At 40.7% G+C, this 12646-nt stretch overlaps 1 protein-coding gene across 4 annotated transcripts in view; it reads left to right on the top strand.

Moving 5' to 3' along the window:
• The window catches only part of atp11b (ATPase phospholipid transporting 11B), a 59449-nt gene that overhangs the window by 18922 nt on the left and 27881 nt on the right, over window positions 1–12646 (top strand). For all 4 annotated transcript variants that reach the window (XM_074635080.1, XM_074635079.1, XM_074635082.1 and 1 more), the window contains exons 8-18: window positions 358–405; window positions 763–827; window positions 1219–1300; window positions 1391–1541; window positions 3380–3577; window positions 3783–3941; window positions 5256–5443; window positions 8260–8328; window positions 8509–8582; window positions 9444–9547; window positions 10401–10582. In XM_074635080.1, the coding sequence (XP_074491181.1) occupies window positions 358–405; window positions 763–827; window positions 1219–1300; window positions 1391–1541; window positions 3380–3577; window positions 3783–3941; window positions 5256–5443; window positions 8260–8328; window positions 8509–8582; window positions 9444–9547; window positions 10401–10582 (1320 nt within the window). The remainder of the gene's footprint in view (window positions 1–357; window positions 406–762; window positions 828–1218; window positions 1301–1390; window positions 1542–3379; window positions 3578–3782; window positions 3942–5255; window positions 5444–8259; window positions 8329–8508; window positions 8583–9443; window positions 9548–10400; window positions 10583–12646) is intronic.

Below are 12646 nucleotides of genomic sequence, written 5' to 3'. Positions count from 1 at the left end.
AGGTTTTTGGTTAACATTTAGACACATTCTCACAGTTAAAGAGAAGCTCTTCACACTAGAGCCTATTCTCTAAGTGCTCTGTTAGTCCAAGTGCTCTAAAGAAAACCTGTACAGACTGCAGAGGCATCAATCTAATACATTTGAAATATGTCAGAGGATTGGGGAGAAATAGGATTATTGACCAGCTGCATACAAACATAGCTTTTACAGTAATCACGTTATTGATGTGCATGTAAAAGCCTTTCTCAGATTTCCTGCATTTCCATGATTTCGTCCACTAGCCTGGTTTCCAGTGTGCATGTGAACTTTACTGTCTCTCTCACACCACTCAACTAAAATGCCGTTGGTGTTTTCCAGGTTTGTCGGCCGCATTACTGTGACTCAGCTGGAAGAGGAGATAGTCAGGTGAGACCATATTTATGTGTGCAAGACAAGCTAAAGACTGCTAAACAGCCATCACCAATAAGATGGGCATCCAATAAGAGTTTTTTTAGCAGAGGGTTACAAAATGTAATGCAAAGTTACTAACCACTGGTCTAAAGAGACAAAGCTGTCTCAGGTATGTAATCAGCAGTGGGCTGATAAATGTGTGCAAAATGAAAATGATTAATTGCATACACATAAGATTTAGGGGCCTCATAGACTGTTGTTGAGTATTTTGAGTTTATATCAAGGTCCTACTGTTTCTTGTTTTTGCCAAAATCATATAGCCACATCCATCTTTCCCTGTATTTATGTTGTTTTTGTTTGCTTTTATGTCAGACCGCTGGGTCCAGAGAGTTTGCTGCTGCGAGGAGCCAGGTTGAAAAATACCAAAGAGATTTTTGGTGAGTCAATACAGTAAGAATCAAAAGGAAAAACCTCCACCTGAGAGGGAAGCAGCTAGGGGGATAAATTATTTCGTTCAGTGGGAAGTTTCCAGCTGAATTGAGAGAGAGAAGGACAAAATGTAGCTGCTCGAGAACAGGCTGAAATGCCTCCAGTAGATATTGAAAGCACGACGCAGCCACGACCCAGCTGTTACACAAACAAACCAACCTCAGTTGACATTATGGGTAGGGCATAGTTTGCCATGGAGAACAATGATCTATCATGGACACATGGATAATTTTGGTGTCTTATGTTCTCATGACTTTGTGCACAAGTCGCTCAGTAGTCTAATGGTCTAATATCCCATTGTAATAAGGTATAACACTATAACCAACTGTGCTGTTGCAGGTGTGGCCGTTTACACAGGGATGGAGTCCAAGATGGCCCTCAACTATAAGTGCAAGTCCCAGAAACGCTCTGCAGTAGAGAAGTGAGTACTTTCTGTTGTCTCCCAGAGTAAGCAAAATATAGCTGTTTTAGGATGTGGTTAATTCAACATTAAACTATCTTCCCGTGTCAGGTCCATGAATACCTTCCTACTCATCTACCTGGGCATCTTGCTGTTTGAGGCCGTCCTCAGCACCATCTTGAAGTATGCCTGGCAGGCTGAAAACAAATGGGACGAGCCTTTCTACAACCAAAAGACTGAACAGGAGAGAAACAGCAGTCCGGTAAGTCTTCTTCGCATTAAGCATCAGAAGAATGCATTCTTATTGATTTTCCTTTTGTAAGCAGCACAGGCTATCAGGCCCAGAGATAAGATGAAGTGAGATTTCAGTCGAAATTCCACTTCTGTCTCTTTCTTTTTTCTCCACTTTAATCTCTACGCCAAATACTAATGGGCTTTTTCTCTCTATTGCCAATATAAGTTAATAGAGAGAGTTGGTGAAGGTATAAAGATTAGCCCATGCTTGAATCCACATGAGCACACATACACACACACAGCCCTAAAAGGGTGCTGGTAGGGCAGTTTTAGTGTCTCTAGATTTTGTGACAAGGCTTAAGAGAGGAAGTGCTTTTCATGGGGCCAGTCTGTCGGCCTATCAGCCAACCTGCCAACACTAATCAGTCAGAGAACATCAGCCTCTATTGAGACAGAGAGGGGAAAAAAATCACAGTCCAGTACACTCACTTCCCTTCCCCCTGGAGACGGAGAGAAGAATACCAGCAACAAATTCCCTGCTGTGTTTTCACAGTTAGTATAACAGGTGCTTCAGCTATCTCCTCTCACCAGGGAATCTATTGGTCCCTTGAACAGTCTCAGGCCTAAAGATTTCAATAACCAAAACCAAAAAGGATAACAACCCCCAAAAAAACCTTAACATTATTCCATCACAGCTACAGTATTTTTTGTTGTGTGTCCTGCCGGCTCCTAGACATCAGAAACATGCAAATTTTGTTAGTTTGATTTCTTTATTAGCAGCCACAGCAGCGTGTGGAGACACCTACTGTAGCCGGAACTGCCATAAAGGTGGTACTTTGCCAGGTGTTTATATGTCTGTGGACAGATTTTGTCAACACGATAGCGTCACAACCGTGCAGGATGCAGTCGCAAAAAACCATACAGGTTTGTAGTTGAGATCAAAATGAAAGTCGAGGTTGAAAATGGGTGTGGTCAGAGCAAGGGCGCCACTATAAATCCCTTGTTCAATTTGGCATTGCAGCTGGTGTTAGCAAGATGGTCTCTAATTTTGTTTAGTAGGTTAGGCAGAGCTGAATTCCTGGTCTAACATGTCATAAACCTGGCTTTTCTATAGCTGCTGATACTGTCTCACTGTGGTCCTCTCACTCTCCTTTCCTGTCACATTTAAGTAATTAACTCCGTAATGGGAATGAATTACCCTGCCTGCTTTGATTTAGAAGGATCACTGATCAGACCATTATTGTGTGGCTTAGATTTGTTAAAGGCAGTATATTTTTGGTGTCATTGGTCAGAAATTCCATATCAACCTTTCAGCATATTGCAATTCAAGTGTTCTGAGAGAAAACTAGACTTCTGCACCTCCTCATGGCTCTGTTTTCAGGCTTTAGAAAATGTAGCCCATGACGAGAGACTTTGACGAATCACAGGTATTTTCAGAAAGAGAGCGTTCCTATTGGCTGTTCTAGAAATACAAATGCGCGTCTCTTCGTTGAAAGCCTGATTCAACGGCGGAATATCTTGCTAGAAAGGTGCTATTATAACATTGGCAACAGCTGCTTAGACTGCAAATCAACCCGAAAAAGGAAGAATGACTAATCAAAAAGAGTCTGACAATATCGGTGAAGTGTTTCAGAGATGGAGAGAAAATGTTGCTAATAGTTTAGCCTTCTGCTCACTGATGCGGTTAGCACGGTCCATCACCCATCATCCTCCCAACAACAATTCAAACTGTTTACATTTGTTACCCTAAAGTTGAGTTGACATTGATTTATCTTCCTACCTTGTTTCACTGCTCACTTTTATCCTCATTGCATTGCCCTCTTCTTGTGTGTCATTCTAATAAAATGTACCCTCATCCTTCTTTAGATCTTGAAGTTCATCTCAGACTTCCTGGCATTTCTGGTCCTCTATAACTTCATCATCCCCATCTCGCTCTACGTTACCGTGGAGATGCAGAAGTTCCTGGGCTCTTTTTTCATTGGCTGGGATTTAGACCTTTACCACGAGGAGACCGACCAGAAAGCTCAGGTCAACACCTCTGACCTCAATGAGGAGCTGGGACAGGTAACGAATAGAAGTGCAGGAACACATACACATAGCATGGGAATAAAGATACATATACATACACTCACATACACATTGCAAGTCAGATATTACGTAGTATGTTTAATATAATGTACATTTTATTGCAGTGTATTTTGATATGGTAAGAACCTTAAAACAGACATAATTCATTCATAATTCAAGTGTTTGTGTTTCTGTTTCGCAGGTGGAGTATGTGTTTACAGATAAGACGGGCACGCTAACGGAAAACGAGATGGAGTTCCGTGAGTGTTCAATTAATGGAACCAAGTACCGGGAAGTTAACGGCAAACTGGTACCAGAGGGAATGACTGACGATTCACCAGATGGTTCTACGCCTCAACTGGTAGATCACATTACATTCATTTTATTTTGGAAGACACATACACGTACTGTACATATACACTGTTCTCACTTCTGCCATCCAACAAGCACAACCATAGCATATGATGTAAAGGTATAATATGCAAGAATTTCCTATAAAACAATGTATAGACTGATACAAAAATAATCCCTCTCAATCGTCACTTATGACCCACTTGAAGTGTGTGGTGGTGTCTGTATCTGCAGAGACCCTACCCTCTGCCTGTATTTTCTCTTTTCTTCTTATTTTGCTGTGCTCGGGACTCTTCTGGGCATCTGCAAAGTGGCCCCATCCAACTCCCATCCAATAACAGCCCGCAGGGTTTGCAGCCCATTCAGGTCATCAACTAAAGCCGTTTTGGCAAACCCCTCAGCATCTGATACTGAGGCACAAGTTCCCCCTTAGCTTTGTCAGATACAAAGCGGCCGTATTGAATGGATGAGAACGGGTTTGTTACTAGGGATGCACCGATATCAGATCGGATATCGGGCCGATACTGACTCAAATAGCTGGATCGGCTATCGGTGACAATGGGGCCGATCTATTCAATTTAGTTCTATGGTCATATTCTATATATATTTCATACTGGAATTTGAATTTCTCTTTAAGTTTTGACCAATTTGTTGCTTCATTAAATAGGCTTACTCTTGAATTATAATTCCTGTTAAATTTAAGATTTTTTTACCAAGTTGTTGGTGTACAATTTATTATTTTTTATAACAAATAACAATTAAGCAAATTTATATCTATGAATTTATTTGTGACATTTTGTTTTACAAAGTTAGTAAAGCAATGTTTAAGTCAAGCCTGACTCTGTTGTTGCGTCCAAAATTCCATACTAACATGCTATTTAGTACACTAAAACAGTATGTGTGATTTTTTAGTATGTCTGAAACCTTAGAATGTAACCAACATTATGTGAATTGCATACTATTTCTGGTGAAATATTACAGTATGCAACACAAAGGTCATTTTTGGTCACATGAGGTTGGCATGGGTTACCATGGTTACACATCTCCAACCGCCAAGGAGGGGTCTCAGGAAGTGACGACGTAAATTACTGCTCAGTGCGTCCCAAAAGATACATACTACTGTTTATTCACATGAAAGTATGTTGAACGATAGTACATACCGTATATTGGGTATGTAGTGCATAGTATTCGATTTTGGATGAATCTTCTGACCCTGAATCACACCTCACTTATGTTTACAATGACATACTGTGTGTCACTGTATAGAATAAGAATTGGTGGTGTTTCTTCCTCTCTCATCCCTCCCTGTTTTCTCTCCATCCAGACTGGTGAGGAATTGTTATTTCTCAAGGCGGTGTCGTTGTGTCACACGGTTCAGATCAGCTACGACCAGCCAGACTGCCTGGTTGGGGGAGGAGACCCGTTTTCCCATGTAAACGGTTTCTCTACCAATGGAATGGAATACTACGCCTCTTCACCGGACGAGAAAGCTTTAGTAGAGGCAACAAAAAGGTAAGGTTACATTAGAGCTGCTTAAAGAGATTATCTTCTGTAAATTTACTGCATAGGTTGAGAAACCAGCTAAACGAGCTGATTTGTGCTTCAGCCTTTTTCCCTACTGTTTTCCACCAACCATCAATAAAACCCATTTGACGCTTGCAGTTGTGCTCTATGACAAATTAAAAACACAGAAATTTAGCAGGAGCTTTATCCTTTGGTTGGCATTGTGTACTGTAGTTTAGCCACAGCTGATTGTCAAACCTGGATTGTGAGTGCACTACTTTGTAGGGGTGGCACAGATTGTTTTGACATGTGGGAGATTTAGGGACCTGAGCAGTGACAGTTCCTGTTATTTCTATGACTGAAAGCAAAGTTGGGCACACAACCTGTAGCTTGACGAAGTCAACAGCTGGAATCTGAATTGAACTTAGAAATACAGTAGTCAGTGAGTGTTGAGGGTTAGAGAAGGAAATATGGAAAGTAGTGTTTTGCCCCCATCGTCATGTGGCAATATACAGTACTTCCAGAGGAACTTGTGGTTTCACCAGATTGAATGGGTGTGTGATTATTAGTTCCAGTTCCAGTCTTTACTTCATTGTGTTTCCAATGATGCAATGAAACAAAACTAGAGTCTGTTCAGGTTCAAGGGTAGAGTTTGGGCTTTAGTTAAGCCAAAAAGCACTGCTCATAATATATACGCCGTTTATTGACCATTGCACTGATATGAATCCTGGCTGTTGACATGATGTTAGATTATACTTACTGTATTACCTGTTCTGACTGTGTCAGCTCAGCTGCTAAGGGACATTGAAACCCTTGGAGGACATGGAGGTTGGACTGAAGGCCAAATAGAAAGTGGCAGTTACTCCCTTGTTCATTTTATTGTCACAGAAATATAGAGCAGGCAACAATTTAATGTCCAGGGAGTGGTAGAAACCCCTCAAGCGTGGAAAATGGCTCAAAAGGGGAAAAAGCATTAACAGAAAGTGACCAGGTTGTACTATAGACCGTTTCAACGGAAATTGCATTACTAGGTAACAGCTTGGGTCCATGTTCGCAGCAGGAAATAAACTGGGACACATTTGTAATGTTTATGTTTACAACTGTGAAATGGTCTATACCAGTTTGATAAAGGGGTACGCTACAACACTCGTCCAGTTCTACAAGAAAACAAAGAAGAAATTTATGATTAGGACATGTGGCTGTGTAGCAGCCATTTAAATTGTTAGACTATATTGTTTTTCAAATCTTTCAGGATTCATGATGCATGGAGTCAGTGATCCTGATGTGCAGTAGTTTTATACCATCAAATTGAATTATGTCGGGCAGTGAGGGGCTGCACCCATGACCCGGTGCTTTCATGCTCCATTGAGCCAGACAGACAGTCTATCTGTGTTAATTTAAACCGAAAGGAGACACAGTTGGAAGCATAACCTCAATAATCCCTCGTAAATAAAACACTCAGTTAATGTTACAACAAAACTTATCTGAAATGTGACACCATTGGTCAGATTACACAAAACATATAGGGATCACACATCTTGGCACTGTATTCTGGTGTGATTAGCTCGGTTTGATAAAGTGGCTCAAGTATTTAGTCACTTCACAACAACAATGTTCTCTATTTTATCACCTTGTTTGGAGTCTTGGTCATCTATTTGTCCGCCTGCATTTCTTTAGGACGTCCCACCCTTTTCCCTCAGTATAAACACGTGCCATAAACTGTAAGCACCATCCCTAAATGACCCCGAGAAAGATTAATAACTAGATGAATGAATGATTGATGGCCCTATTTTCAGCCAGCACAAGCTGTGTTCCCATCGTTTGGTATTTCCCTGACCTTGAAAGTCGTTTTTTACTTGTACAGGTGGGAGGAGAGGTGCAAACAGAAAAAAGTGAGGCAGTGTAAAGCGAGTTGATGGTATTTTGGTGGAAACTGGGTCTTAGAGAGCGCTGATAATGGGCATCTCAGAAACACATGGGTTTCACTTCACCACCAATCTATCAACAGACGCAAAGTAAATGCTTGGAGCAAATACGCAGCAATTATATAACAATGCTTAAATATAAGAAAACCATTTTAACTGATCACTCTCCAACTAGTAGATGTGTTTAAATCAGCACCAAAAATTATGTTTAATGTAATTAAAGCAGGAATACAGGTATAGCAGTCTGCATTTCTGTGAAATAATATGAGTAATTTCCACAGTATCTGTTGTCCACAGCAGATTTATACTGGTCAAATAACGATGTATGATGTAACCATTTACAACGTGAAATACAGTAGAATTAAAACTGAAATAGCGTTGGACTAATGCGATCATATAAATGGCTTCATCAACATTTTTTTATTACATGTTTTTATCATCATTGTAAAAATTAAATAAAAGCCCATACCATCAGCCTTTGGCGGCAGATTCGTGGTTCTGTGTGCTCACGTCGTGTTACTCGGCACCATCCAGACAGCATCTTTCCAGTTGTCGGGCTGTTGTTTTTTTGTCATGCTTCACTGTGATTGGCTCAGCTGTTTCAGAGCGATGAGACTAGTCATGTGGCTGGTTGAGTGTACCCTCTGACCCAGACCTTTTGCACCTTGCGCTGCTGCACATGCATGAACCAAAATAGCAGGGGCGCTTGGAGACGGCCGCACAGTCCGTGTGCCCACTTTGCACTTGTGGTTAGAATAGGGCCCTGAATAAGCTAAGGGGAGTGCTATGGCTAAGAGTTACATTTTTATCTTTTAAAGTAGTAGCAGATAATTAAAGGTCAAAATGTCCATTCTGCAAAGAATTCTAGCTTTAACTGCCCTCTGTTTTTTTTTTCCTCAGGATCGGAGTGGCCTTCACTCGCTGCCACGGAGATACCATGGTGATCAAAACATTTGGCAAGTCAGAGAAGTACGTCTAACCCTGTGAATCTCTTAAACGACAAATACCCATGCAATAAAAACATGGCGTCTAGACTGCAAAAAGGAAAAATAAATAATTGTGAAAGCTACCTGTGAAAAATTCCTTTTTTACGTATGTTTTGTGAGTTCATAGTGAGATTAACACGAGTGCCTCTCTTTCCTCTCTCAGATACAAACTGCTCCATGTGTTAGAGTTTGATGCCAACCGCAGGAGGATGAGCGTCATATTGCAGACTCCTTCAGGTAACTACACCTCAAACTACACTGTATTTTTTTTGGCATTATTGACAAAATATTGCCTGCAGCATAGGGGTGGGTGAAAAAAATCGATACAGCATAGTATCGCGATATTTTGCGTGACAGTATTGTATCAATACATGGACGTCAAGTTTCGATCTTTTATGATATAAACTTGTAACCTCTTAACAATCCGACGGCGGGCTCGGCTGTCATTCAGACTTTGTAGTGGGCTCAGTCTTAAAGTTGAAACTATAGAACCTAAGGAATCCATTGGTACCAATGCCATGTTAGCTTGTCGGGAAGAACGCTAAATAACACTCCAAAGTTATGCAAAATTTTGTCAAGGAAAACTGGCATGGCCCTTTCAAAGGGGCCCCTTGACCTCTGACCTCAGGGTATGTGAATGAAAACTTTCACACTAAACAGAGTGAAAATTGTATCTGAAAAAAAGGTAATAAATTGCAATATATCGCAATATATCTTATCGCAATACTCGGCATATCGCAAAATGTTTAAAATCGCATAAACATCATATCATGACTTAAGTGTCGTATATTATCATATTGTGGTTATTCCCATCAATACATCAGCAACTAACAATGAAAGCTTGATCATATTTAAACAGAAGACTGGAGATCCAAAAATGTGAACGGCTAATTATAAAAGCTAATAAAACAAGAAGTAAATGCAAGTTGAAAATGCATTCAAATGGTTTGAGAGAAGGGAAATGAATATGTTAAGGTGTTTCATGAGTCGATATTATGCACAAATGTACAGTTTTTCATTGTATTCATAGTATTTTCACAAGGTGTATATGTGTATATTTACTTAATATGCTTTCTTCTTGCTGTCTTGGCTTTCAAGGAGGCCAAGTGCTGTTCACCAAGGGTGCAGAGTCGGCAATTTTGCCTTTCACTACCAGTGGCGAGATAGAAAAGACGAGACTGCACGTTGACGAGTTTGCCTTGGTGAGAATTTTTTTTTTTTCTACAAAATGTTTGAATTGTGTAGATTGTCTCAATATGTTCTCCAGCATCTTGCACTATTACTGCTATATTACACATCCATTCAGTGGCTAGAGTTATGCTGATATGTTCCCTATTTCTTTTAGATTAAACATGTTTATTTTGGGTGAGTCACAAACTATCTGTGAGAGTCTGTTGAGTTAATATGACTATCAATATCGATCTTTTCCCCATACAAAGGAAGGTAGACGAGCAGAACTTTGAGACACCTTGAATAAACTTAATATACCACATTTGCCACGTCAAAGAATTTCTTCACAGAAAAAATCCACGGTCTTATAATGAAACCTTCAAATATCTAACTCTGAAATGCCTCTTGATGCATATGTTCAGAATTGCGTGTCTCTGTGTGCGTAGGCCTGGCATTTCCCAACCCGGCTTTGAAGTGATTACTTTTGGCTCTGTTGCTCTGTGTTCCCATTAGACTGTAAATTCTTCATCACAACAGCCACATACACAAACACACACACATATCCGGCCCCCACATCATGTCATTGGACGTCAGTACCCAGGAGTCGGTGCTCTGGACTGGGTTGATTTGTGGTCGTCTACCCCTCAGGCTGGTCCTGTGATTTAAAGCCGAGCTTTGATAATTTGTTTTTCTGTTCTTTCTCGCTGTGCTTCTGTTCGTCTCGCTTTCCTTCTCTTCTTCTCCTAACCTCATCTTCTTGAACTTACTCACGTTTTCCTCTCTACACAAACTTGTCCTTTCACTTTTCATTTATTTTTCTTTATTCTAACTCGTGTGTCCTGTTTTTTTCTCTACCCATTACCTACCCTCCTCCTCCCACTGCAGAAAGGATTGCGGACCTTGGTTGTAGCGTGTCGCCACTTCAGCCCAGAGGAATACATTGAGGTGGACAGGCATCTGAACGCCGCCCGCACCGCGCTGCAGCAGAGGGAGGAGAGACTGCAGGAGGCCTTCAGCTTCATCGAGAGAGACCTGAATGTGCTGGGAGCAACGGGGGTTGAGGACAAGTATGGAGACTAACAAATTAATTTGAATATGTTGGTGTTGTCCCTCCTGAAAAACAGTTTTCATCCCCTTACGCATATGACATCTTTCACGTCAAGAAAGCAGTAGCACAATGTAGTTTTGGATGTGTTTAGGTTACTCTCTTTGCTCGCCTCTAATATAGTTGCGTATATACTGTATATTAAGTGATGGATAGTTTGGATACACTTGAAGTAGTTGACTCTGAATCAAGAGTTGCAGGCTTTTGAGTAATTATGGCGACTGGCTTTAAATTAAAGCCACTGAATGGTAAAAGTGATTAACCATCATCTGAAGTCACTTCAACTGCCCAATTACAATGATATCCAACATACAGTATCATAATGTCAACATAAGCGCATGTTTAATCATGTGTTGCCGCTGGCAGTGAGTAAATAACATATAGTTACTGTTTGGATTAAACATATGTTTTATTTCCGCTTGGTTAGCTTTAACAACAATCTTATGTAATGCGGCTCTAGAGTGACGTTTTAGTTCCTCCTGTGCATTTAAAGCCACGCTAGCAGCATGGCTGTATGGATGGCAATGTCGGTCGGACGGTTGGTCAGTCCTCCACTTTCGTCCAGACTGAAATACCTCAACAACTATTGGCTGGATAGTCATGAATTTGGTAGACATTCATGGTCCCCAGAGGCCTAATTGACGTTGGTGAGCTCCCAACTATTCATCCAGTGCCATTTTCAGTTCAAAAACGTAAAACAATTACATTCTCATTGGCCTCAGCTACACTTTGTGTTTAGGGCTAATTAGCAAAAGTTAGCATGCTAACATGCTAAACTGGGGGAAACATAACTGCTAAACGGCATGTTTTCATTCTGATGTTAGTATTTAGTTTAAAGCACCGCTGTGCCTACTGTACTGTAGGTGAAGCCTCACAGAGCCACCAGTATGGCTGTAGACTCTTAGTCTTGTGAATGGTTCTGTTACTAGAAAATCTGCTTTTTGACCATGCACTCAATATAGTGGTGCCGGGATGACGTATTTTTGTTGGCCAACCCAGAAGTTGGAATCGCCACGGGTTCCCTCAACAAAAAGCCAATGGGATTTTTTCCATATGATTTTGGATTATTGCAGTAAATAAACTCTGTGGCAAACAAACGTTTATGATACTTGTACGTTTTGTTCAGCAAGATAATCTCCACAAATGAACACCACTTTTGTGATTTTTGAAGTGTGAATGCAATCGCCAGAAGTAAAAAGCTAACGTTATAGGCTATAAACGAACTACACCACGGTCACATGACTTCATGTCACCACCACTAAGCTAAAGGCGGACTAGTGTTCGGCGTGATGGCGGTTAGTAGTCTCATTCAGCCACTTGTTAGCAACAACCTTTTTGAAGACACATACAGGCTTCAAAGTTCACAAGTAGGGTATTTATTGACGTATTTTATATCGTAGAACAAAACGTTAAAATCTCTTAAGCTTGTGTTGACCACAGACCTCTTCAGGCATCTAACTAAAACCCATTAAAAAAAAACACTGACTTCCAGACGAGGGAACCGGAAGTGCTAAAATGCTAACTCATTTCCCAGTTTTAGGACTCATTCCTGCAGCACTCTATAAAGATGGGAGTTGCTGGGAGCTAGAGGAGAAAAATAATAGATAACCAAACTGGAGATTATTATAATACAGGAAATAACCGGTAAAATTATTTGAATTAAAAATATTTTGACATCAGAGAAAAACTAGGGTATTATAAAACAATAAGAAACGCATGGCCGGAACCAGACTTATTAACACAGTGCGCGGGAGAATCTTCAGCAAACGAACGATGTATAGTCAGCGGGGAGAAAGAGACGTCACCTCACCTCACTGAGCTTCTCTGGAAATGAATGTTGATATGCTTTTGCATCCGCTCACCATCTGCTCCTCACATAAGCATCTCCCTCTCCGTTTATCTCTCTCTCTCTCTTCTTTCTACTGCTCTGTTTCTATATCTGGAATGAATCCCTCCTCAGGCACACATGGTCACAATCAAAGCATATCCTGTATTATGGCAGATGAGACCTAAATTTCTCTCTGTT

Source organism: Sebastes fasciatus, chromosome 5, assembly GCF_043250625.1.
Source record: "Sebastes fasciatus isolate fSebFas1 chromosome 5, fSebFas1.pri, whole genome shotgun sequence".
Classification (NCBI taxonomy): domain Eukaryota; kingdom Metazoa; phylum Chordata; class Actinopteri; order Perciformes; family Sebastidae; genus Sebastes; species Sebastes fasciatus.
The sequence above is the reverse complement of the archived record's forward strand: the minus strand, read 5'-3'. Positions and strand labels throughout refer to the sequence as shown.